Raw genomic sequence first — 27,011 nt, forward strand, 5'->3', positions numbered from 1 at the left:
AGAGACATGCAATGTAGTTCTAGTTTCAATTTTCATATCCGCTGATGCTTCAATTAACTCAGATAAATTTAATTGTGCCTCTGCTGGTTCCCTTTCTACATTTAATTTTTCCCTCTTTGTTTCCAAATAATAAATCTTTGCAATAGGGGGAATAGATTTTTGTGGCATTTGTAAAATAGTGCTAAATATTCTTTAATCATTTCTAAAGGCGTGATCAAATCATGACTTGGGAAATTCAAAATTCTTAAATTTAGATACTTCAATGAGTTTTCAATGGCCTCCAGCCTTTTATCATATAGAATCTCTATTTTGGTAATCTTTTGAGAACTACTTTGCAGACCATTTATTCTCATTTCCATTTCTTGTTGCTGAAGATCCAATTTTGACACCAGTTTCTATTTTATTGAAGCGTTGGTTAGATGTTTCCGTAACTTTTGTTAAGTTCACAATAGCAGCTTCCAAAGATTTTATTGCTGACCATATAGAACTCATAGTTATCTCTTCAGTTTTTATAAACTGTGATTGTTCATTAGGCCCACTGCTGCCTTCTTTAGCCAGGTCTCCTTCTTCAACCAATTCACTCATAGAATCATTTATTAAATGTTCAAGAGAAAATAATTGTGGTGGAGGAGGAGTATTTGGAGCTCCGGGAGTTAAAGATGCCTCGGTCAGAGGATCTGCCATCCGCTCCGTGGCATTCTCCTCAGCGGCCATCTCTACCCCGGTTCTTTTATTTATTTATTTATTTATTTATTTATTTAACGTCTCTTATATACCGATAGCCGTTCGCACATCGTATCGGTTCACAAAGAACAAAAAACTTATGGGCAGCGCCCTTACAAATAACAGATAACAATACAAATAACCGGGGAAGGAGGCAATGCAACTTAATAGGTCAATAAATAGGGAGAAACTATAAATATAACATACATAAAACTATATACAAAGCATCAGTCGTCGTCAAAAACGTCAAGCTTTTAAAGCTGCTGATGGGAAAAAGGCTGGGATCTGCGATTGAATAGGCACAGGACTGGGAGATGAAGTTATTATCTCCCTAATCCTTGCCTTTCTTTTAGTATGAGGCATTTATTTAGAATCTATTTTCCTTAGGTCCAAGCCTTCCAATTCCCAACTTATCCTTATGTATTTATTCACTTCCTCCTCTGGTGGGTGGAGGAGGTTTAAACGGAGGAGAAAAGAAAGAAATATTTACTCACAATTCTTATATTCCTTGAGATATAAGTTGAAAACGGTTCTGCCAAAGTTTTCAAACAAAGGCGCGCGCGGCTTCGGCGACGCACCAGCGGGGTCGATGCGCTGCAGGGGGCTGGCCTTTAAACTCTAGCCAGTCTCCCCTAGATGACGTCAGCGCACACGGGAGCGAGCTGGAAATCGCTCAGGAGGGCCGGGCAAGCCAGGCAGTCACCACCCTCCTTGTCTCATGGAGGGAAAAAGTTCAAGGAAAGCAAAATTGCTTACCTTGTAATAGGTGTTATCCCAGGACAGCAGGATGTAGTCCTCACATATGGGTGACATCAGTAATGGAGCCCTATGTACGGAAAACTTCTGTAAAAGTTTCTATGAAACTTTTGACTGGCACCAGAGTGCCTACTGAGCATGCCCAGCATGTCATGATATCCCCTGCCACAGGGGTCTCCCTTTAGTCTTTGTTTGTAGCAAATAGTGTTAGCCAAAAATAAAATAATAAAACGTATCGGACCCAACTCCGCGGGGTGGCAGGTGGGTTTCGTGAGGACTACATCCTGCTGTCCTGGGATAACACCTATTACAAGGTAAGCAATTTTGCTTTATCCCAGGACAAGCAGGATGCTAGTCCTCACATATGGGTGATTAGCAAGCTAGAGGCTGAGTCATTTTGTGCTGAAGTAACCGTAAGGTATTGTTATTGAAATGAATCAGCCGAAATTACAGCAGGTTGGATGTAGAAGGAGTTGGGGTTACACTGGAAACAAGTTCTTTAAGACGGATTGTCCATATGCTGAATCTTGTCTTCCTTCTTTGTCTAAGCAGTAGTGAGCTGCAAAGGTGTGAAGAGAACTCCATGTTGCTGCTTTACAAATGTCCAGAATAGGCACAGAGCGAAGGTGTGCCACTGAGGCTGACATTGCTCTGACTGAGTGTGCGTTTACTCGCCCTTGAAGAGTAAGGCCTGCTGTTTCATAACAGAATTGTATGCAATCTGCTAGCCATTTTGACAGGGTATGCTTACCCACTGCTTTACCTGGCTTGTTTGGATCATAGGATACAAACAGCTGACTGGATTTTCTTTGGGCTGTAGTGCGGTTTAAATAGAAGGAGAGTGCACGCTTACAGTCCAACGTATGTAGGGCTCTTTCACCTTGATGGGAATGAGGCCTAGGAAAGAATGTAGGTAAAACTATTGATTGATTTAAGTGAAATTCCGTGACAATCTTAGGAAGGAACTTTGGATGTGTCCGGAGGACTACCCTGTCATGTAAGAACTTTGTAAAAGGTTCGTATGTGACTAGTGCTTGTAATTCACTGACCCTTCTGGCCGAAGTGATGGCTATGAGAAATACCGTTTTCCAAGTAAGGTATTTAAGGTCACAGGTATTTATGGGTTCAAAGGGAGAACGCATAAGTCTAGTTAATACTACGTTCAGATCCCATTGTATGCTTGGGGAATGAACTGGAGGTTTAATGTGAGTTAGGCCTCTCATGAATGTACTGACGAGAGGCTGTGTGGAGATAGGGGCGTCGTCCAGCTTATTATGGTAAGCTGAGATTGCACTTAAGTGTACCCTTACAGATGATGTCTTAAGACCAGAGTTTGAAAGATGGTAAAGGTAATCAAGTAGTGATGTAGTGGGGCAAGTGAAAGGATCTAAATCCTGCTGATTGCACCATAGCGTAAACCGTTTCCATTTGTAGGAATAATTCTTTCTAGTGGAAGGTTTACGCGCAGCTATAAGTACTTGAGATATAGCGGATGGGAGGTTGAATGGCTGTAAGATCAAGCTTTCAACATCCATGCTGTCAGGGACAGGGATTGAAGGTTGGGATGGCGCAACTGACCCTGTTCCTGAGTTATGAGATTGGGAGCTACTCCCAGGCGAATCGGATCCCTGACTGAGAGATCTAGCAGTGTGGGGAACCATACTTGTCGAGGCCAATATGGGGCTATGAGTATCATAGTCCCCTTGTCCTGTTGTAGCTTCACTAGTGTTTTGGTTATAAGTGGTATCGGAGGATACGCATATAACAGGCCTGAGTTCCAATGGCGAGCAAATGCGTCCTTTGGTAGGCTGTTCTGCTGTCGGAGTAGAGAGCAGTAATTGTTCACCTTGCAGTTGAGCTGGGATGCAAAGAGATCTATCGTCGGTTGTCCCCAGCGCTGGAAGATCTTGGATGCTATTGTTGGATCCAAGGACCATTCGTGTGGTTGGAACTGACGACTGAGGCGATCCGCCACTGTGTTGTGGATGCCCGCTAGGTAGGTGGCCCGTAGAAGAATTGCATGTGTCAGGGCCCAGCCCCAAATTTGTGCTGCTTCTTGACAAAGAAGGTACGAACCTGTCCCTCCTTGTTTGTTGATGTACCACATTGCTACTGTGTTGTCTGTCTGGATTAAGACAGTCTTGTGTGATAGGCAGTCTTTGAATGCATGTAGCGCATAGCGTATAGCTCGAAGCTCTAGGAAGTTTATCTGAAAAGTGGCTTCGAGTCGTGTCCACTTGCCCTGTGTCTTTAGATGACCAATATGCGCTCCCCACCCTAAGGTGGATGCATCTGTAGTCAACGTCACTTGTGGCACTGGTTGCTGAAAAGGTAGACCCTTGAGCAGGTTGGGCATTAGCGTCCACCAGAGAAGTGCAGCTTTGAGCTCTGGTGTGATGTAAATAGGAGTGGACATTGGTTGAGTGGCTTGTATCCATTGTTTTTTGAGTGTCCATTGTAGAAGTCGCATGGTCAGTCTGGCCATGGGAGTTACATGAACCGTGGAAGCCATGTGCCCTAGAAGAATGAGGCACTGGTGAGCCGTCACCTTGAATCGGTTGCAGAGATCGTGAGTTAAGAGGACAAGTGTCTGAGCACGGTCTTTTGGTAGAAAAGCGGTCGCTAGCGTAGTGTTTAGCTCTGCACCTATAAACTGTAGTAGATGAGTTGGTGACAGATGGGATTTTTGGTAATTGATGAGAAATCCCAAGGAATGAAGGACTTGGATGGTGAGCTTGAGGGAAGTGACAGCACCTTCTTTTGAATGACTTCTGATGAGCCAATCGTCCAGATAAGGGAACACATGCACTTTTTGCTTGTGGAGGTGTGCCACTGCTGCAGCCATGCATTTTGTGAATACTCTGGGTGCTGATGCGAGGCCAAATGGCAGCACTCTGTATTGAAAATGTTGATCTAGTACCCGAAATCGCAGGTACTGGCGATGAGGAGGGTAGATGGGGATGTGAGCGTAAGCATCTTGAAGATCCAGAGAGCAGAGCCAATCTCCCCTTTGAAGAAGAGGTAGAATGGAGCCTAGGGATACCATTCTGAATTTTTCTTTCTTGAGAAATTTGTTGAGATTCCTGAGGTCTAGGATAGGACGAAGGCCTCCTGTTTTCTTTGGAATGAGGAAATATTGAGAGTAGAATCCTCTGCCCTTTTGAGGACCAGGAACTGGTTCTATGGCCCTGGCTCTCAGAAGGGTGGATAATTCTGTTTGAAGAATTATGGAGTGTTGATTTATTGAATGAGAGTGAAGTGGTGGATTTTCCATAGGGGTAGTTAAGAAATCCAGCCTGTAACCGTGAGTCGTGATGGATAACACCCACTGGTCGGTGGTGATGGAGGCCCAATTGCTGAGGAAGTGTTGAATGCGGCCCCCTACAGGTGTTTCGGGGAACGGATTTATGCTGCTGCTCTCTGGGGATGTTCAGAAACCAGAAGTGGCTGTTGTTTGTGGAGGCGGCTGAGGCCTCGGCTGCCTTTGCCTAGGCTGCTGGCACTGTGCTGGGCGGCTAGGTCTCTGTCTACCTGCTGGGGGGTAGTATCTACGTTGGCGATAGTACGGCCGTCGAGTGTCTCTTCTTGGAAACTTTCTAGAAGAGGCCTGCGACTCCTGGGGCTGAGACGACAATTGCTTTAAAGTCTCTGAGTGGTCCTTAAGTGTCGCTACTGCTTCTTTTATCTTGTCTCCGAAGAGATTATCCCCTAAGCATGGTAGATCAGACAAATGATCTTGGACTTCTGGGCGAAGATCCGATGCCTTTAGCCATGCCCATCGTCGTGCAGTTATAGCTGATGCTGACAACCTTGCTGCTGTCTCAAAACAGTCGTAAGTTGCCCTGACTTCGTGTTTTCCAGAGTCAAGGCCTTTATGTACCAGTGCTTGAAATGCCTCTTGGTATTGATCCGGAAGGGCCAGAGAAAGCTCCTGAACCTGTTTGCAAAGGTTCCTTTGGTATTGGTTCATGTACAGCTGGTAAGATGTAATTTTTGATACCAGCATGGAACCCTGGAAAACTTTTCTGCCTAGGTTGTCTAACAACCTACTGTCTTTCCCAGGCGGCACTGAAGCATGAGATTTTTGTCTCTTCGCCTTCTTTTGGGCGGATTCTACCACTACTGATTGGTGGGGTAGTTGTGGTCTTTGGAATCCCGGAGTTGGCTGTACTAAGTACGTGGCCTCAGCTCTTTTATTAACCGGTGAGACAGAACTTGGATGGTCCCAGATTCTATGTTGAAGTTCCTGTAAGACTTCATGAACTGGGATTGCCAACATCTCCTTTGGAGGGTCTACAAACTGTAAGACTTCTAAAGTTTTTTGTCTCTGATCCACCTCTGTTTGTATAGGGAATGGAATGGTATCAGCCATTTCCCTAACAAAATTTGTGAAGGAGAGGTCTTCCGGTGGAGACTTTCTGTGATCCTCAGTTGGAGATGGTTCTGAGAATAAATCTTCTTCCGAAGAGTATTCTGAATTGGAATCATCCGGTTCCTGGTGTGGCCTGGGATAAGGAACTGACGGTCTTACAGGCGAGTGTGGCCTAGGGGGCCCCGGCACCCCTGAAGGGCCTGGAAGTGGATCTTGCGGTGCTTGCCTTGTCAGGATTCCCAGTAGTGTGTCCAATTTGTTAAAAACTGGGTGCAAAATGGGAACATCCTCCTGAGGAATCGGTGTTGGCATCGGCCTTCCTGGTGAGGGCACCGGCATGGGCATCGGTGGCACCGAAGACGGAATCGGAGGAGGCGTATGAGGTAACGGTGAATGCACCGGGGTTGGAATCGATGTCGGTTCCCGCGGCATCGTCGATGACCCCGGAATCGTTGGTGCGGAGATGGGCATCGATGGTTGTGGAATCGGCATCGATGGCGGAATTGCATCTCGGAGAGCCTGTTGCACCGCTTGACGTATGAGCGAGTCAAGTTCCACTCGCACAGCTGGTGAAAACAGAGCAGCTGTGGAGGGAGGCGGTGTTGGCGATGCCGATTCCTCCTCAGGGCCCTGAGGAGGTTCGGAACCCGGCACCGATATCGGTGGGGATCGCCCGTCAGTAGGCCTTGGAGCCTCTGCTTCCGTCCGGGTTTTCTTAGCTGGAGAGGCCGTACCTGTGGTAGTGTCTCCGGACACCGACTCCCGCCGTCGTCGATGTCGATGGCGATGCTGATGCTTCTCAGGCTGTTTGTCGCTTCCTGAAGTGGATGCCTTCGATGAAATCGACGGGGATGGAGTGGAAGCGTCCCCCGCAGCCGGAAGTTTCTTTTTTAATAGCAGTTGCCGAACCGAGGCCGATGGCGAAGATTGAGCCGAAGTTGACGGTCTTGGAAGCAGCTGAACTGAAAAAAGCTGCTCCATCTTCTCGGCCCTTAGGCGCCGACCCTTTGTGGTCATTTCAGCACAAGATGAACATGCCTGAATGTTGTGATCCTTGCCTAGGCAAAGAACACACTCAAAATGCGGGTCGGTAATAGACATTGTTCTATTACAATTCGGGCACTTTTTAAACCCGGAGGCCATGGCGCCGGTCGGCCGTCGACGGCGAAAGCCCGAATTTTATCGTTCCCAGCCGGGAATCGAAAAAGAAAAGTTACCAGCCGGTAACAAATGGGAAAAACCCCTTCGGTGAAGATATTATTTGTCGAAATTTTCCGAATTTTTTGGAGATGAAAATTCACCTCAGACTCCAATCAAACCGTGAGGCTAACCGCTTCGCGGAAAAAAGAAGACTAAAGGGAGACCCCTGTGGCAGGGGATATCATGACATGCTGGGCATGCTCAGTAGGCACTCTGGTGCCAGTCAAAAGTTTCATAGAAACTTTTACAGAAGTTTTCCGTACATAGGGCTCCATTACTGATGTCACCCATATGTGAGGACTAGCATCCTGCTTGTCCTGGGATAAATTGTAAGTATCCCGAAGAGGGCCGGGTATCCTCACCCTCTTCTCGACAGGCAATTCAGGCAGCTCACCTCCGTTCCTCCTCCTCGATCTCGCATAGAGAAAGTGCTATTCTTGCACATTCCCAAAGATTACATGTGCCAATCACTAAAAAGTAATTTTTTTTTTTTTTACCTTTGCTGGCTGATGTTAGTTTTCTAATCGGTTGGTCACAGGCTTTTTTTTTTCCACCTTCCCTTTCTTATTTTTTTGCCAATTCCTTTTATATAGTCCTTTTTTCTTCCGTATTTCTTTTCTCTCCATCTTCTTCCCTCAAACACAGTCAAGTTCTCATTCTCACATGCATTTCTCTCTCTCACACACACACACATGCTCTCACTGTCACATGCTGTCTCTCATACAATCATTCATACACACAGTCTCTCACTCCCACATGCTGTCTTGCTCAAGCATAGGCTCTCACCATCACACGCTGTCTCTCTCACACACACAGAGGCTCTCACATGCTGCCTCTGCAAACATTCAGATCCTCACTCCCACACACAATCTCTCAACTCATCTCATAAACGCACGCACACACCCTCTACAGACCCTCAGCCTCTCTCTCACCTCTGGGCCTCCTCTTTGTGGGTCGCCGCAGGATGGGCTCTGCAGCGGCCCTGAACTTCTCGAGCCTCTTCCTCGGCCCTGCTACCAGGCCTCTTCCTCTTCTTGGGCCGCTGCGACTTGGAATTCGCAGCAGCCCGCGGCGGCTCCTCTTCTGCACGCGCTGATGCTCTTTCTCCTTCCTGCCCACGCGGCTCCGGCAACGTTTACTTCCGGGGCCGCACAGGCAGGAAGGAGAAAGAGCATCAGCGCGTTTGAACGCGATCTTTTTCTTCGGGCAAGGAGGCACAGCGGCCGCATGAGCCTCCTTGCGCCCGGGGGCATTGGCTCCCCTCGGGATACCACTGTTCGCGTCTGCCCCTAATACTTTGGAAACTTTATTAAAAAAAAAAAAAAAAATGACGTCACAGGATTGACTGGCCCACCGGGGGAAGCCCGATCCCCCGATAGGTCAATCCGCCCCTGTTTACAAGGGATGGCTTACTTTCGGGGGAGGTCTTATATTTAAGAATTCGGCAAAATCTCTATTAGGTCTTATTTTTGGGGGATGTCTTATTTTCGGGGAAACACGGTAGTTATAGGGAAATTCGGCGCTATTGTGGAGTAGAATTCTCCGCCTGCTCAGCTGCGCAGATTTTGCATAGAATTTGGCAGGCTCCAGCATGCCAAAGCGGAGCCCATCCTGCTCACGGAGAAGGAGTAGGCCCCGATGTGCTGCAAGCGGAGGTCATCCCGCTCGCAGCAAAGATGAAGCAGGCTCAGGCATGCCGCGATCGTAGTCTGTCCCGCTCACGTCGAAGAAGAAGCAGGCCCAGGCATGCCACAAGCAGAGTCCGTCTCACTCGCGGCAAAGGTGGAGCAGGCCCCACTGAGAGAGAGTGAGTGAGTGAGTGTGTGTGTGAAAAAGGGATTGTGTGTATATAAGAGTGCTTGTTTGTTTGTGAGAAAGGGAGCCTGTGTGAGGGGATGTGTGTGCATGGAAGAGAGAGAGCGAACCTGTATGAGGGGTATGCACGCGTGCAAGAGAGAGCGCGCGCCTGTATGAGGGGAATGCATGCGTGCAAGAGAGCGCGAGCCTATATGAGGGGGATGTACGTGTGCGAGAGAGAGAGCGAGCACCTGTATAAGGGGATGTACGTGTGCGAGAGAGAGAGCGAGCGCCTGTATAAGGGGATGAACGTGTGCGAGAGAGAGCGAGCGCCTGTATAAGGGGATGCACGTGTGCGAGAGAGAGCGAGCGCCTGTATAAGGGGATGCACGTGTGCGAGAGAGAGCGCGCGCCTGCATAAGGGGATACACGTGTGCGAGAGCGCGCGCCTGTATAAGGGGATGCACGTGTGCGAGAGAGAGAGCGCGCGCCTGTATAAGGGGATGCACGTGTGCGAGAGAGAGAGCGCGCGCCTGTATAAGGGGATGCACGTGTGCGAGAGAGAGAGCGCGCGCCTGTATAAGGGGATGCACGTGTGCGAGAGAGAGAGAGAGCGCGCGCCTGTATAAGGGGATGCACGTGTGCGAGAGAGAGCGCCTGTATAAGAGGATACACGTGTGCGAGAGAGCGCGAGCATGTATAAGGGGATGCACGTGTGCGAGAGAGAGCGAGAGCGCCTGAATAAGGGGATGTACGTGTGCGAGAGAGAGAAAGGGAGCCTGTATGAGGGGATGTACGTGTGCGAGAGAGAGAAAGGGAGCCTGTATGAGGGGATGTACGTGTGCGAGAGAGAGAAAGGGAGCCTGTATGAGGGGATGTATGTGTGCAAGAGAGAGAAAGGGAGCCTGTATGAGGGGATGTATGTGTGCAAGAGAGAGAAAGGGAGCCTGTATGAGGGGATGTATGTGTGCGAGAGAGAGAAAAGGAGCCTGTTTGTGCACGAGAGAGAGCGATAAACAGTGTGAGTGTGTGTGTGTGTGTGTACGTGAGAGAGAGTCCAAGAGAGAGAGAGCCTATGTGAGGGGCAGAACTGAGAGAAGGGTCAAACTCTGGGAGTGGAGACAGAGGGGAAGGGATTGAGTCTAGAGGGGGAGGGGAGAGATAGTGGCAGTTGGAGGAATTGGGGCCCAAGAGGGCAAAATGAAAGGAGACTGGCCAGAGGAGCAGGAAGAGGGGTTGGAAGATACTCTCTTACAGAGAACTTTTAGGGAAATTCTGCTTAACATATTTAAAACTCTGCATCTCTAAATAGCTTTTTTTTCTGTATTACATTTTAAAATTATTACATAAAAGACTATCATGTATATTGTGTTATTTTGACCAATATAAAGTATGCAGAACTTTGCAGAATTTAAAGTTTGTTTGTGCAGAATTTAAAAAACTTTTGCACAGTAGTTTATTCTGGCTTAAAACATTTCTTTATAAGACATTCCTATTAATACCTTCATTACACAGAGTATATTATCAGTGTTACAGAACTATTTCATTATTGATATTCAGAATTGCTTCAATCTCAGACTTCACAGAAGAGAAATCAGAGAAACTGAGGATCTTGCTATCAATTGTGAGCTATATCAAAACATTATGTATGATGTTTGCCATCAGAGTTTGCCAGCACTGCAGTACTATACCATGTTTTTCTGCCTCTGAAGTCACAAGCTTTCCATCTTTGTCCAGTCGCTGTTTGAAAAGATTGTGCTCCACATCCAACTGCTGCTCGCCTGCCACATCCATTGCATCAATGCTCAGGTCTGAAATAAATGAAACAAAATAGATCTTCAGCAAACATATATCACGCATCAGTTCTGAAACACAACAGGGGTTTTACAGCTCAGTCTTTCAATCCACAAAGCATAGTGCCCATCGACAGGGTGAGCACCTGCTCTAGTCTGGGAATACTCTTCTGGACGACTGAAGAGCAGGGCCCTTGCGCGTATCCCACAGGTGACATTCACTGTTTCTATTCTTGACAACAGATTGGTTCTATTAAAGATCACATTAGTAAACTGAAAGAGCTTCTGTCCACTATTGGGTTAGGTTGCCTGTTCAGAGATGAGCAGCACTATCACGTCATGACATCTACTGTATTAGCAACTAACATTTTATGGCACTGAAGATGTGACTCACAGAAACTCATAATGCTGCATAGATAGAAAGTACATGAACAGAGGCGTTAGTTATCGAGATAGGAAAAAATCCAGTGCTTCAGTTACTGACACAGACAGAATCCAGTTCCCACTTCTAACTAATAACAAGAAAACAACAGCCTGTCTGTATTTATCTATCACTACAAGGCAAGATCCTTACACTCACTAACCAGGACTCTTCCCCATAATCCCACAAACTGACACTTCTTTCCAATCACCAGGGCTCCTTCCTCTATCCTCAAAGACCATGACCATACATCCATCCCACCACCCACTCACCAACCAGAACTTCTTCCCAAACTCACAAACTAAGGACCCACAGTTCCAACCACTCATCCCTCTCCCACCTGCTCCTACAAACAAAGTTCTCCCAACACAAGGGGTCTTAATAAAGTTTGCATCTTCCTCACCATGCTGACAGAAATGCAATGGTGAATTCCTAGAAATGGCTGAATTACCTTCTCTCTACTCCCACTTTAATACTAGCTGGTCCTGATACAATATTTACACTCTCAAATAAGCCTTTTTATAGGAGTTACAGTGCCAGCTGTAACAAGCTAAAGAACCTATGCCCTCAACCCTTATTACAGCATTAATTATCAGGTATGGAAAACTGCTAGGCACAAGTCACCTGGGTGCCAAAAATGGTCACTTGTCACTAGCCTGGCCCAATGGGAAAATACTGCTGCTGCCACCACTTCAGGGGGCCTGGCCTTCATGGGAAGTGCCACAGTTGATTGCATCCCCGCAGACAATAGGGTACAAAAAAACTCAAATATTAGGCAATGAAACAAAAATTCTTAAAATAAAAGCAAAAAAAAACAAAGGCAAAAGAGACACAAAACACCCCATAAAATACAGAAAGTCCAAAACATAAATGAAACAAAAAATAATCAAAAGGGAGGACAAGAGTCACGCCTTGGAGGATCAAGGAGTAGGAGAAGATATTACTGGGGTTCGGCGAGTTTATGGTAAGTTATTTGGCTTGGGATCTTTGGTTAACCGAGTCATTGCATTTTAACTTACTGTGTGGCTATCTCCCATCCCCACATAATATAAGTTAAAGGGAGGAGCAGTAATTGCCCTAAGTTTAGGTTTGTAGTATTTTATATTGCAATGTATTTTATATTGTAAACTGCTTTGAAGTGATTTTGTTTTGTTTTGTATTTTTAACAAGAAAAGCAGCCAATAAGTGTGAAACTGAATTGAAAAAAAAAAAAGCATAAACAAAAAGTAAAAAAAATAAAGAAAACCTTATTTTCTCTACTTCGATACGTTGCTAGTTAATTCCTGTTAATTGTGAACTTTCCTTCTTAAGCCTGTTGGCACATTATATCCCGTCAGGTCATTCAATTCCTGCCATACTATAAGTCTGCTATGTAAAGCCTGTTGCTATATGTTTCACCATTTTTGTGTTTCTTGTAATGCCTGTTGCTGCATTATGTTACTTGTGAACCGAGGTGAAGTTCCAAACGTTCCGCGGTATATAAAAATACCTAATAAATAAATACAAATGTGTTTTCTCTGGTTTCTAAAACTTTTGGCTAGCACCCAAGTTTTCTAAATATTTCTCACCTCCAATTATTATCCAGCTGTAATGCTTACACTCTGAGCAGAAAGCACTCGTTAGCTGATCATTTGTGAGTCAGGATAGCAGCATTTCAGATACACCAAATGGCATTTCACAGTCTACTCAATACCAGAGTCAAAAGTATCACCCTTGTGTCTTAATTGCTGCACTCTTGTTCATCAAAGGAAAGCCTATGCACCCCCCCCCCCCCTTAAACCTCCAGGCATACATCCCTCCAGTACTGCAGTTGGCTGAGCGCTTTCAGCAGGAAAAGCAGACTTACAAGCACAGGGCATATGAGGGAAGATCACATCAATGTTAATCTTCAGTTTATCGCCTCTTGATTTATCAACAAACAACTCAGGATGTACCTAGGAGAAAATGAAAATGAAGTCAAGGTTAATAATAGAAGAATCAGTAAAGAGAAAGTAAATGTACTGTGCACAGCAGAATACCAAACCAGGGAACAGAGCGCCACATCCAAATGCATGGAAACCTGCCTAATGGTGCAGCAGGATGGGTATAAAAAAAAAAAAAGGGTCGAGTCAGATCAAGGTCCATTGAGCCCAACATTCGAACTCTGACAGATCTGGGTGACTGGAGAGGTCAGCATAAAATTTGTCCAAAGGTTTAAGTTCTTCTTTTTTAAGATACCAGAGGACCCAAAAAGAACAAAGACAAATCCTGACAAGACATTCTCAACAATTAAACCAAATGGACGGTAATGTTAAAGTTTTACTGCAAAATTCTTCCTTGATGATTAAAGACTCTTAAGATATTACATGAGAAACTAAAGGCTACTGAAAAACAGGCTTGTGGCGCTGACATTTATTAATATTCCTAAAGCCTTTACATTAATAGGTGGGGTTATGTTTAAAAAATATTTTGAAAAGAAGTCTTGGGGATGTCCTCAGATGTCATTCCTCCAGTTAATAATGCTGATTACCTTTCTCAGAATAAGAATAAGAGAAACACCTAGGGGGTGGGGGAAGAAAGTCACATATCCTAAAAAATTTAAGAGTGCACCTAAGAATTCCAGGTACTGTAAGAGTTTTAAATTGCTCTTTACATAATTTACCAACCAGCCCAGCCTACTATAGGTGAAGCCTGCAAGTTCTCCTGGGTGGTTTTGGCTCTGATGAGCCAAATCGCCTAGATAAGGATATACCATTATTTCCTGCTTTTGTACAGTTGCTGTCACGACTGCCATGATTTTTGCGAAGGTCCTCAAGTAGTCACAAATCAAAGAAACATAGAAATGATGGCAGAAAAGGACCAAACGGTCCATCCAGTCTGCCCAGCAAGTTTATAGTAGTATGTGCTGCACAGCACAGGCCACCCCCATACTTATCAGTTTTCCAGACTGTAAAAGTTAAGGCCCTTGGATTAAAAACTGGTTAAAAGACAGGAAACAGAGAGTAGGATTAAATGGTCAATTTTTTCAGTGGAAAAGGGTAAACAGTGGAGTGCCTCAGGGATCTGTACTTGGACCAGTGCTTTTCAATATATTTATAAATGATCTGGAAAGGAATACGACAAGTGAGATTATCATATTTGCAGATGATACAAAATTATTCAGAGTAGTTAAATCACAAGTGGATTGTGATAAATTGCAGGAAGACCTTGTGAGACTGGAAGATTGGGCATCCAAATGGCAGATGAAATTTAATGTGGCAAGTGCAAGGTGTTGCATATAGGGAAAAATAACCCATGCTTTAGTTACACGATGTTAAGATCTAGGTATTATGGTGGATAATACACTGAAATCGTTGGCTCTGCTGCGGCAGACAAAAAAGCAAACAGAATGTTATGAATTATTAGGAAGGGATTGAATAAAATGGAAAATGTCATAATACCTCTGTATCGCTCCATGGTGAAACCGCACCTCGAGTACTATATACAGTTCTGGTCACCGCATCTCAAAATGATATAGTTGCACTGCAGAAGATACAGAGAAGGGCAACCAAACTGATATGGACCAGCTCCCCTATGAGGAAAGGCTAAAGAGGTTAGGGCTGAGGGGGGATATGATAGAGGTCTTTAAGATCATGAGAGGTCTAGAATGGGTAGATGTGAATCGGTTATTTAATCTTTCAGATAATAGAAGGACTGAGGGGCATTCCATGAAGTTAGCAAGTAGCACATTTAAAACTAATCAGAGAAAATTATTTTGCACTCAACACACAATTAAGCTCTGGAATTTGTTGCCAGAGGATGTGGTTAGTGCAGTTAATATAGCTGGGTTTAAAAAATTGGGAAACCAATAATTAGAGGTGACTTGTATGGTGCAGTCGATACTACCATAAGCTTGTTGGGCAGGCTGGATGGACCGTTTGGGCCTTTTCTGCTGTCATTTCTATGTTTCTATAATGCTCATGTGGATTGGATTCTAGCTTTGAATTGGATGTGGGATTCTTTCTGGTTTCTTATAAAAAGCACAGAATAGAGTGTAAGTTCATTTAAGCATTGAGAAGTGTGATGAGAGGAATGCTGCCATAAGATGAATGTAAACTGTTCATACAGGTACCCTCATTTGTTGCCGTGAATATGTGTAATTTATGTGCTCATAAGATGTAACAATACATGGAATATTTTAACATTTTGAACACAATTTTAGATATATGAAGAGAGAGAATTTTAAATGCAAGTGTGCAAAGCTTTATGAGAAAACGCTCCTACATAAATCTTTTCAAACAGTTCTAAGAAAGCAAGTGGTTGTTTGGAGCAATCATCATTGAAATCTTCAAGCAAGATGGTGGGAGTGAGCCTCCTTGACAAAACCCGAGCGGCGAAAACAGCGGTGTCAGAGAGTTGCAGAGCTTCATTGGAGAGCAGCAAAGTAGATACCTTCTTGTCTGTCTGGGGATCGCGCTTGATTTGAGATAAGCACCCTGTATATAATTGTATGCAAATGGAAGTTCTGATAGAATAACTTGAATTATTTTGATCAAGACTAATTTAGCAGAAAGACCCAACTATAAACACTAGACATTGTCGCACCCCTGCACTCACAAGTGTGTTTGTGTGTAACGACTAAGCTCTGATATATTGTTTTGAGAGTTGAGAGGCAACTTATGAACATACTTTTCACTTGTTTAAAAGTGTTTTGGATAAATAAGTTTAATTATTGATGGAGATGTATTTTCTTTGGATTTTGTACTGATGGGATTTACCCTATGTCCAGAGAATACCTGTCCTACTGGTTTATATTCATTGTTTAATCTTACCTTCACTCCTTTTCCAAGAACGATCTGAGCACAGAAGAGTTTTAATGATGACATGACTTCTTCTTCTGGGCTTTTTGATTCCCTGACTCGTATTCTGTAGCGTAGCCACTGGACTCTGAGTTCTCCTGCTGAATGCCATTCGGACGTGCACAATCCCTTCCCCATACTCCTGATTTGAGATTATTGGACTGCAGCACAGGGGCAGCTCCTTCACAGATCAGTTTTTATTGTACCCAAGCAAGCCACGTGGTACGACCAAAAGGCAGGATAAACGCCGCAAAGTCTTCAAAAAGGCCTTAATCGGGGGGAGAAATATTTAGGGAACTCATTCTAGGAAGGAGCCAGGAAAATGGGTTTCCTCTTGCTCTTCTTGCAATCTTTTTTTGGTTAGCTTCCCTAATTTCTCTTAGCATTTCACTACCAGTCTCACCATCTTGACCAGGTGGACGGTAGTATACTCCTATCACTATAGTCTTCCCCGACATACAAGGGATTTCTACCCATAAAGATTCAATTGTGCATTTAGTCTCATGCAGGATGTTTATCCTGTTGGACTCTATGCAATCCTGGACATAAAGCGCCAAACCGCCTCCCGGGTGCTCCTCTCTGTCATTGCGATATAATTTGTACCCCGGTATAGCACTGTCCCATTGGTTATCCTCTTTCCACCATGTCTCTGAGATGCCAATTAAGTCTATGTCATCATTTACTGCTATACATTCTAATTCTCCCATCTTACTTCTTAGACTTCTGGCATTAGCATACAAACATTTCAAAGTTTGGTTTTTGTTTGTATTTTAATTCTGCTTTTTAATTGATGGGGATAAGTTAGAATTTTTTAGCTCAGCTGAGTTTTCAGTTACAGGCACTTGGACTACTTTTCTTATAATTGGAACCTCACTGTCGGGATGCCCTAATTCTAATGCATCATTAGTATCCTTTGAAGATACCTCTCTCTGAACCATGCGCTGCTGATTGACTGTCGGCTTTCCCCTTTGTTCTAGTTTAAAAGCTGCTTTATCTCCTTTTTAAAAGTTAGCGCCAGCAGTCTGGTTCCACCCTGGTTAAGGTGGAGCCCATCCCTTCGGAAGAGACTCCCCCCCTTCCCCAAAAGGTTCCCCAGTTCCTAACAAAACTGAATCCCTCTTCTTTGCACCATCGGCTCATCCACGTATTGAGACTCTATTATTTATTTATAGATTCTTATATACCGCAGTACGTAAAGTTATACATCACCTCGGTTTACAGTAAAACAATAAATTAGCAACAGGCTTTACATATAACAGGTTATACAGTAAGAAAAACATTTAACAGCTACAGGCTTTACATAAATAACGGGTTTCAAGGGTTAATCAAGCTGACTTAGTGAATAGCCTCTGCTATTACTGGCATCAGTAGCATGGGATCTACTTAGTGTTTGGGTACTTGTAGCCTGGTTTGGCCACTGTTGGAATCAGGATGCTGGGTGTTGATGGACCCTTGGTCTGACCCAGTATGGCAATTTCTTATGTTCTTGTTTATTGCTTTGAGTCCAATTCTCCATTACCTCTTGCTGTTGAAGCAGAAAGGATAAGGCCTGGAATTAGTAGCGTTTGCCTAGGACACAAAAGCGAATGTGACTTTGGTACAAAGTTCTTATAAAAGTATATGGACATAGGCTTCCATCAGATCTAACGAGAACAGAAACTCTCCTTTTCTTACTGCCATGATGACAGAGTGGAGAGTCTCCATTCTGAAGTTGGGTATCCTCAAGCACTGGTTGATCCCTTCTAGATCTAGGTTAATAGGCATCTACCTACTGGTATCAACTCCTGAGGGACCAGCTGTATATCACTGCAGAAAGCAACTGCAGGTAACTCTCCTCAAGGTTTCTTAGAGCCTCTTTGGGGCTTAGATTCACCCAAACCCTTCATTAACTTTTCTACATCCTCTCTGAACAGTAGGCCCCACATAAGGAAGCTTGCAGAGGTGCGCCTTGGACACTGGGTCTACTGCCCAATTCCAGAGCCCAGCAGTCATCTGGCTGCAACCCTGGAGGTGACCGACCTCACATATAGCCTGATCAGGTCATACATAGTGTCTGCCACAAAGGCCACAGATGACACCAGACACGGTTTCTTGATTCTCAGGCAACTGTCCAGGTTACGTACCCTCCACATATTGAGGATTGAATTATTATTTTTGTAATAGAAAAGCCATTGGAGGCTTCCTTATTCCCAGCAGGATAGGACATCCTTCCAAGGAATCTTATACAGTATCTTGGTGCCCAGTATCTTTAAGGCCACTCAAACACTAGAAAGGAGGGAAGAAAGCACCTTTTTTCAAAAATAGCCTAATGATAGTTGAATTCTCCTCCTTCGAGGACCACAGCCCCTCGTCTTCGGGGCTCAGAGGGACACTAGGCTCTGAATCGTCTGCTGACCAGAGTCCTTCTCTTGAGTCCAGAATGGCTCTTAGGACTGGAAAGGCTTTAGCCTTTTAAACATCTCTTAGACATTTAGGGGCTACATTCTATCTGCCTACCCCTGAGCTAGGTGTTTTGTCCCAAAGCAGAGCCAGGCTTCTGCATAGCGCAGAACACCAGACGCATAAACAAAACAAAATCCAGCAAAACCCCAAAAGGATGGATCCCTGTTGGGGGCCTTGCATGTTCTTGCCCAAGACCGAATCCTGGGTACATACATTTGTCTCCCAAACTTGCCCTGGAGCTCCATTCCCCCATGGGGGCTGCCAGGGCTAGCTGCTCTAGAGGCAACTGGTGGAGAAAGTGATAGCAAAAATCAGAAAGATGCTTGGCTGCATAGGGAGAGGAACAGTCAGCAGAAAAAGGGAGACAATATTTCCCCTGTACAGATCCCTGGTGAGACATCTCTTGGACTACAATTCTAGAGACCTCACCTTCAAAAGGATATAAACAGGAGAGAGTCGATCCAGAGGGTGACCATTAAAATGGTCTTCGTTCTAAAGCATATGGGTACAGACTTAAAGATCTAAACATTTACACCCTAGAGGAGAGGCAAGATAGGAGACATATTTAAATACCTCAAATGTTTCCACGGAAAGGAGGCATAGTTCTCTCAAAGGTGAGCGATCACTCATACATTTCAGAGTATCAGTCACAGGTTTTACATGGTCGTTCACATGCTTATTTTCTTTGTGCTATATACATTAATACCGGTGATCAAAAATTGTTGGTTTAAAAAAATTGTTGCTCACACAAAAAAAAAAATGTGCACACACCTAGTCACTCCTTGGAGGGAACAATGGTCATGGGGTGAGGGATGAGGAGTAATCTTAGGAGATATTTCTTTAGAGGGTGATGGATGCATGGAAAGCTTTCCAATGGAGGTGGCAGAGACAAACAATATCTGAATTCAAGAAAGCATGTAATAAATACAGGGGATCTTGAAGGAAGTGATGGAAATTGGGCGGATGGGCAGACTAGATGGGTCATACGATCTTTTTATGCCATCATGTTTCTAATGGTTTCTCCTCTCCTGGAGGGTTTAAGGCTGAGTCAGCTCCAGAGCTAACCCCCTGCCATAGCCCTTTCCCTGCTCTGGGCAGATCCTCACAGGGCCTATTTGGGGAGGTAGGGTCAGGATTTCCATCACTTTTTTTTTTTTTTTTTTAACCTAAAGCCGTGTGCTGAACTGCCTCCAGAACCATGCACCTGCCAACTCCTTGGCATTCTAGCTTAGCGATGCTCTCCTCTAATCCCCCTCCTCCTGAACAGCCAGCTGTACTCTCCATCTCTGGGAGACTGACACCTGTTGGTTGTGGTCGCATTGCCTGCTGGGGAACCTCTTTATTCATTTTTTTTGCAGGGCACTCAGAGCTCCCTACTTTTTTTTTTTTAAGGGATTTTTTTTTTTTTTTAAAGGGGCTAAGTTCTCTTGGAACCCCTGCTCCTTAGAGACAGGTGTCCCCCCCAAGAGAGATCCACAGTTCCACTGGGAAACAGGGATCAGCTCCTAGGTTGCTTTCTACCAGCAACTTGTTGGAAGGCAGCTTCTGGGATTGCTGACCCAGGAGCTAAGGAACTCAACCAGGCCGGGAAGGCATCCTGGCTCTGGGTGTCTCTTGAAAATCTGACTACATATGTCTGCAGCTGCAGGAGACAGAAATTACTGACATGGATCTATGGCCACTCCCCTCTTATGTCCAAGAATGTTATGAAAGGAGTGTCCCCTCTGACTGCAGCAGCTGAGGAGTGAGGAATTCCCAAGTGTAAGATTGGTCAAGCAGGAGGAAAAGGAAAGCAAAATTGCTTACCTGTAATAGGTGTTATCCCAGGACAGTAGAATGTAGTCCTCACATATGGGTGACATCACTGGACTGAGTCCTATCACGGAAAACTTTGTCAAAGTTTCTAGAAACTTTTGACTGGCACACTGAGCATGCCCAGATTGCCATTATCCCTCGAGCCACAGGGTTCTCCCCTCCAGTCTCGTTTGTAGCAATAAGCGTTAGTAAAAAATAAAATAATAAAAAGTATCTGACCCAACTCCACAAGGCGGCGGGTGGGTTCCATGAGGACTACATGGGATAACACCTATTACAGGCAAGCAATTTTGCTTTTTCTCAGGATAAGCAGGATGATAGTCCTCACATATGGGTGATTAGCAAGCTACAGGCTGAGTCATTGTTGTAGACCAACAGCATACAACTTGTGCAATAGGCACAACATCTGGTGTACTGTTGGAAAAGATGAGGCAGCCTGAAATCACAGCAGGTTGGATGTGGAAGGAGTTGGGATTATACTGGAAATAAGTTCAAGACAGATTGTCTGTAGGCTGAATCTTGTCGTCCTTCCTTGTCCAAGCAGTAATGAACTGCAAATGTGTGAAGACAGCGCCATGTTGCAACCTTACAAATCTCAGCAATTGGAACTGAATGATAGTGCGCTACTGAGGTTGACATTGCTCTTATTGAGTGCGCCTTTACTCATCCCTGGAGAGGAAGTCCTGCTTTTTCATAGCAGAAAGTTATCAATCTGCTAGTCAATTGGAGAGAGTTTGTTTGCCCACTGCCTTACCCAGTTTGTTTTTAATCAAAAGAAACAAAGAGCTGGGTGGATTTCCTATGGACTGCTGTGCGGTCTAGATAATAAGTAAGTGCACGTTTACAGTCTAAGGTCTGCAAAATCCTCTCACCTTGGTGAGAGTGAGGTCTTGGGAAGAATGTGGGCAAGACTATGGACTGATTCAAGTGGAAATCTGTAACCACCTTGGGAAGGAATTTTGGGTGAGTACTTGGGACCACGCGGTCATGTAGGAACCTTGTATAGGGTGAGTATGTGACAAGAGCTTGTAACTCACCAACTCTTCTAGCAGATGTAATAGCTACTAAGAAGAGAACTTTCCATGAAAGAAATTTAATATCGCAGGAATCTATAGGCTCAAAGGGAGAACGCATGAGCCTTGTTAGTATTACATTAAGGTCCCATTCTGTGACTGGTAAGGGGGGTTTAAGCTGAATTAAACCTCTCATAAATCTACTGACAAGGGGTTGCGCTGATATCGGGGCATCCCCTACTCCTTTGTGGTAAGCTGAGATGGCACTCAGATGTACCCTTACTGACGTAGTCTGGAGACCAGAGTCTGAAAGGTGCCAGAGATAATCCAATAAAGATGATGTGGGGCAGGAAAAGGGATCAATGCTTTTCTGCGTGTACCACATGGTGAATTTTTTCCCCACTTACAACGATAGGAGTTTCGTGTGGAAGATTTTCGTGAAGCTACAAGCACCTGAGATACATTAGTTGAAAGATTTAGTGGTTGAAAGATTATGCTTTCAACATCCAGGCTGTGGGGGATAGGGTTTGAAGGCTAGGGTGGCGCAACCTGCCCTGATCCTGAGTTATGAGAGTGGGTGCTGTGCCCAGGCGAATTGGTTCCCTGATCGAGAGGTTGAGAAGTATGGGAAACCATACTTTGAGGCAAATACGGGGCTATGAGTATCTTTGTCCTGTTGTAGCTTCACTAGAATTTTGGTTATCAGCGGTATCGGGGGATACGCGTATAGAAGGCCTGAGTTCCAAGGGCGAGCAAAGGCATCCCTGGCTAAATGGTTTCTCTGTTTGTGTAGGGAGCAGAATCTGTCTACTTTGTAATTCAGTTCGGATGCAAAGAAGTCTATTGCTGGCTGACCCCAATGTTGGAATATCCTGGTCACTACTATAGGGTCCAGGGACCACTCGTGGGGTTGGAACTGATGACTGAGATGATCTGCAACTATGTTGTGTATGCCTGCTAGATAAGTGGCCCGGAGAAACATGGAATGTGTCAGGGCCCAGTCCCAAATTTGTGCTGCTTCTTGGCAAAGGAGATAAGAGCCCGTACCCCCTTGTTTGTTCAGGTACCACATGGCAACTGTGTTGTCTGTTTGTATTAGAACAGTCTTGTGTGAAAAGCAGTCCTTGAACGCATAGAGAGCATAACGTATAGCTCGAAGCTCCAGGAAGTTGATTTGAAATGTTGCTTCGAGGTTTGTCCAAGTACCTTGAGTCTGAAGATAGATTGGGGAGTACATATAAACAAAGGTGGATGCATCTGTAGCTAAGGTTACTTGTGGGACTGGTTGCTGGAAAGGTAGGCCTGTGAGCAAGTTGTTCATGTTCGTCCACCAGAGAAGAGATGAACGTAACTGGTGGGTTATTTGAATTGGAGAGGACAGTGGTTGAATAGTTTGGAGCCACTGTGATCTCAATGTCCATTGCGTTATTCTCATGGCTAATCTGGCCATAGAAGTGACATGGACTGTGGAAGCCATGTGGGCTAGCAGAGTTAGGAACTGATGGGCTGTTGCCGTTTCCTTTGTGTGCAGAGATTTCGCTAATCTGGAGAGTGTGTCTTTTGGGAGGAAGGCTTTTGATACGGTGGTGCTCAATTCAGCTCCGATGAACTGTAGAAGGCGATATGGTACGAGCTGGGATTTTTAGTAGTTGATTAGAAATCCCAACGAGTGAAGCAGATTGATTGTGAGCTTGAGAGAGTTGAGAGCTCCTTGTCTTGATTGGCTTTTGATGAGCCAGTCGTCCAGATAAGGAAAAACGTGTATTCTTTCCTTGCGTAAATGGGCCGCTGCCACCGCTAGGCACTTTGTGAATACTCGGGGTGCCAAGGCAAGTCCCAATGGCAAAACCCGGTATTGAAAGTGTTGATGGCCCACCAGGAAGCGCAGAAACGTGCGATGTTGTCCTGAGCACATGCTAAAGGGATTTCTCTGGTGGAACTGTTTACTGCATTGCAAAATCTTCATTCTGGCTAAGTATTTTCTGCTTATTTTTACTTATTTTTGCTTATTGATCTGAAGTTGTGTAGAAAGCTTGTGTAGAAAGTTTCTGTGATTATTTCCTGCCTGTGTTTTAACTTCTTTATAGTCTGTTTCATTTTGTGTAGAAAGCTTGTGTAGAAAGCTTCTGTGATTATTTCCTGTCTGCAAAGCTATCAGCTTTTAAACTGGTAAAATCTCTCTAGTTTGGGATTAGCTGGCACAAACTAAAAAACAGGGGCATAAAGACTGTTTTTTTTAAAAAAGAATTGACCAAAACGCAAAGACAACAGTCCAGTAGTGCCCTGCTTTACCCAGCTTGTCCCAGGCTAAACTGTTTGACTCCCACCCACCCCTGGGGCTTGTTTCTAATAAAGACTGCCTAGATTACCATTGGCAGCAAGATAAATTAGTACATTGGTTACAGTCAAGGAAATATAGTCACAAATTACCAAGATGAGGACTATCCAATGTAACTGCTGTGGAGCCTTTATTCTGAGGGAAAGCATCTGGAAACTTAGAGCTTGCCCAATTTGTGCACAACTCTCTTCCTTGAAAATGGAACTGACTGTGATTAAAGTTCAATTAGCTTCAATTAAAAGAATTACACCCACATTGCATTACTCAGAAAATAATTCCCCAATACCACAAACAAACCAGGAGTCAAGAAAAGGAGATCCATTAGGCTCAGGTAGGACCCACAGTCACCCATTCTTGACAGAAGAGCAGCCAACAGGTATACCGCCCCACTCAAACAGGTCATTAGGAAATTCTTTAAAAACCAGGAATACAGTTGGCTCTGGTAGAATTAGACCTGTGATGAGGAGACACACAATGTACCAAATGCAAAAAGAACAACAAGCCTTCTCTAAAATAAAAACTGAAGAAGTTCTTGAGAAAAGCATTGCAGTATTACCAGAAAAGAGAGAGAAAACACAATGCATGCAGTATTTCAAGATCCATAAGCCAAAGAAAAATCTAATTGAGATGGATAACTCTGTCAACAGTGGCACTACCGCAAAAAGAAATAGTGAAGTGAATAACAAATCTCAACAAATATCTCACAAGGAGTCCAGGAAATGCAATAACCATAAAGAGAGTACCTGGAAGGCTATGACCACAAATGCTCATAGTTTGGGAAATAAAATCCCAGATCTGCAGGCCCTAATGGCTGACGCAGAATTGGACATTGTTGCTATCACAGAAACATGGTTCACAGAATCTCATGAATGGGATACAACAATACCAGGCTACAACTTGTTAAGGAAGGACAGAGAGAATAGAAAAGGGGGAGGTGTGGCTCTTTATGTCAGAAACAACATCCAAGCAACTGAGCTACAAGGAAGTTGGGGTATTGAAGAAGCTCTATGGGTCGACCTAAAAAAAGATGACGGAGCGTCCATTTATATTGGAGTGGTTTACAGGCCTCCAAACCAAAAGGAAGAGCTGGACAGAGATCTGGTTGAAGACATCCATAAGATAGGTAAGAAGGGAGAAGTGGTGATCGTGGGTGACTTTAATATGCCAGATGTAGACTGGAAAATCCCATCTGCAGAAACTAAAAATAGTAGAGCGATAGTGGATGCCATGCAAGTATCTTTGTTCAAACAAATGGTGTTGGAACCCACGAGAGAAGGAGCTATACTCTACTTAGTGCTCACTAATGCAGATAATGTCTCAGATGTCCAGGTGGGCGCCCACCTCAGCAGCAGTGATCATCAAACGGTATGGTTTAATATCACTAAAAGAATAGGGAAAAGAACCACAAAGACCCGAGTTTTACAGTTCAAAAACACAGACTTTGAGGAAATGGGGAACTACCTGGAGGAAGAACTTAAAGGATGGGAGAACGAGAGAGATGTGGATCAGCAGTGGACCAATCTAAAAGGAGCAATCACCAAGGCAACTGCTCTATATGTTAGAAATGTAAAGAAAAGCAAAAGAAAACTGAAACCTATCTGGTTCTCAAAGGAGGTGGCTGACAAAATTAAAGCTAAAAGAACAGCATTCAAGAAATATAAAGGATTCCAAAGGGAGGAGCACAAAGAAGAATATTTGTATCAACTGAGGGAGACAAAGAAATTAATCAAGTTGGCAAAGAGTCAAGCAGAAGAGAGGATTGCCAAGGAGATAAAAAATGGTGACAAAACATTTTTCAGATACATCAGCGAAAAGAGAAAGGTCCAAAGTGGTATATTGAAATTGAAAGGTGGTAATGATCAATGTGTGGAGAGAGACGAAGAAATGGCAGAAATATTAAACGAATACTTCAGCTCTGTGTTCACTAAAGAAGACCCTGGAGAAGGACCATCTCTAAACAACAAGAAACTGGAGGGAAGGGAATAGATGAAAATCCTTTTACAGTAGAAAATGTGTGGGAAGAACTAAAGAACCTGAAAGTGGACAAAGCCATGGGGCCTGATGGGATTCATCCAAGGATATTGAGGGAGCTCAGAGATGTTCTGGCGGGTCCGCTGTGTGACCTGTTCAATAGATCCCTAGAAACGGGAGTGGTGCCGAGTGATTGGAGAAGAGCGGTGGTGGTCCCGCTTCACAAGAGTGGGAACAGGGAAGAGGCAGGCAACTACAGACCGGTTAGCCTCACTTCGGTGGTGGGAAAAGTAATGGAGTCACTGCTGAAAGAGAGAATAGTGAACTATCTACAGTCTGGAGAATTGATGGACCAGAGGCAGCATGGATTCACCAGGGGAAGATCCTGTCAGACAAATTTGATTGACTTTTTTGACTGGGTAACCAAGGAATTGGATCAAGGAAGAGCACTAGATGTCATCTACTTGGATTTCAGCAAAGCTTTTGATACGGTTCCGCACAGGAGACTGGTGAATAAAATGAGAAGCTTGGGAGTGAGTGCCGAGGTGGTGACCTGGATTGCAAACTGGTTGACGGACAGAAGACAATGTGTGATGGTAAATGGAGCCTTCTCTGAAGAGAGAGGGTTTTAAGTGGTGTACCGCAAGGATCGGTGTTGGGACCGGTCCTGTTCAATATCTTTGTGAGCGACATTGCGGACGGGATAGAAGGTAAGGTTTGTCTTTTTGCGGATGACACTAAGATCTGCAAACAGAGTGGACACGCCGGAAGGAGTGGAGAGAATGAGACGGGATCTAAGGAAACTGGAAGAGTGGTCGAAGATATGGCAGCTGAGATTCAATGCCAAGAAGTGCAAAGTCATGCATATGGGGAGTGGAAATCCGAATGAACTGTACTCGATGGGGGGGGAAAGGCTGATGTGCACGGAGCAGGAGAGGGACCTTGGGGTGAAAGTGTCTAATGATGTGAAGACAGCGAAACAATGCGACAAGGCGATAGCAAAAGCCAGAAGAATGCTGGGCTGCATAGAGAGAGGAATATCGAGTAAGAAAAGGGAAGTGATTATTCCCTTGTACAGGTCCTTGGTGAGGCCTCACCTGGAGTACTGTGTTCAGTTCTGGAGACCGTATCTACAAAAAGACAAAGACAAGATAGAAGCGGTACAGAGAAGGGCGACCAGGAAGGTGGAGGATCTTCATCGGATGACGTACGAGGAGAGATTGAAGAATCTAAACATGTACACCCTGGAGGAAAGGAGGAGCAGAGGTGATATGATACAGACTTTCAGATACTTGAAAGGTTTTAATGATCCAAAAACAACGACAAACCTCTTCCGTAGGAAAATAATCAGCAGAACCAAGGGTCACGATTTGAGGCTCCAGGGAGGAAGATTCAGAACCAATGTCAGGAAGTATTTCTTCACGGAGAGGGTGGTGGATGCCTGGAATGCCCTTCCGGAGGAAGTGGTGAAGACCAGAACTGTGAAAGACTTCAAAGGGGCGTGGGATAAACACTGCGGATCCATAAAGTCAAGAGGCCGCCAATGAAGAGTG

General features: G+C 44.6%; 1 protein-coding gene across 1 annotated transcript in view; it reads right to left on the reverse strand.

Annotated features, from left to right (window-relative positions):
• The window catches only part of ERGIC3 (ERGIC and golgi 3), a 107,001-nt gene that overhangs the window by 56,077 nt on the left and 23,913 nt on the right, over positions 1 to 27,011 (reverse strand). Inside the window, exons 3-4 of the mRNA XM_029612362.1 lie at positions 12,909 to 12,996; positions 10,540 to 10,659 (exon numbers count right to left, since the gene is read on the reverse strand). Of these exons, the coding sequence (XP_029468222.1) occupies positions 10,540 to 10,659; positions 12,909 to 12,996 (208 nt within the window). The remainder of the gene's footprint in view (positions 1 to 10,539; positions 10,660 to 12,908; positions 12,997 to 27,011) is intronic.

The sequence above is a fragment of the Rhinatrema bivittatum genome, chromosome 8, assembly GCF_901001135.1.
Source record: "Rhinatrema bivittatum chromosome 8, aRhiBiv1.1, whole genome shotgun sequence".
Taxonomy (NCBI): Eukaryota; Metazoa; Chordata; class Amphibia; order Gymnophiona; family Rhinatrematidae; genus Rhinatrema; species Rhinatrema bivittatum.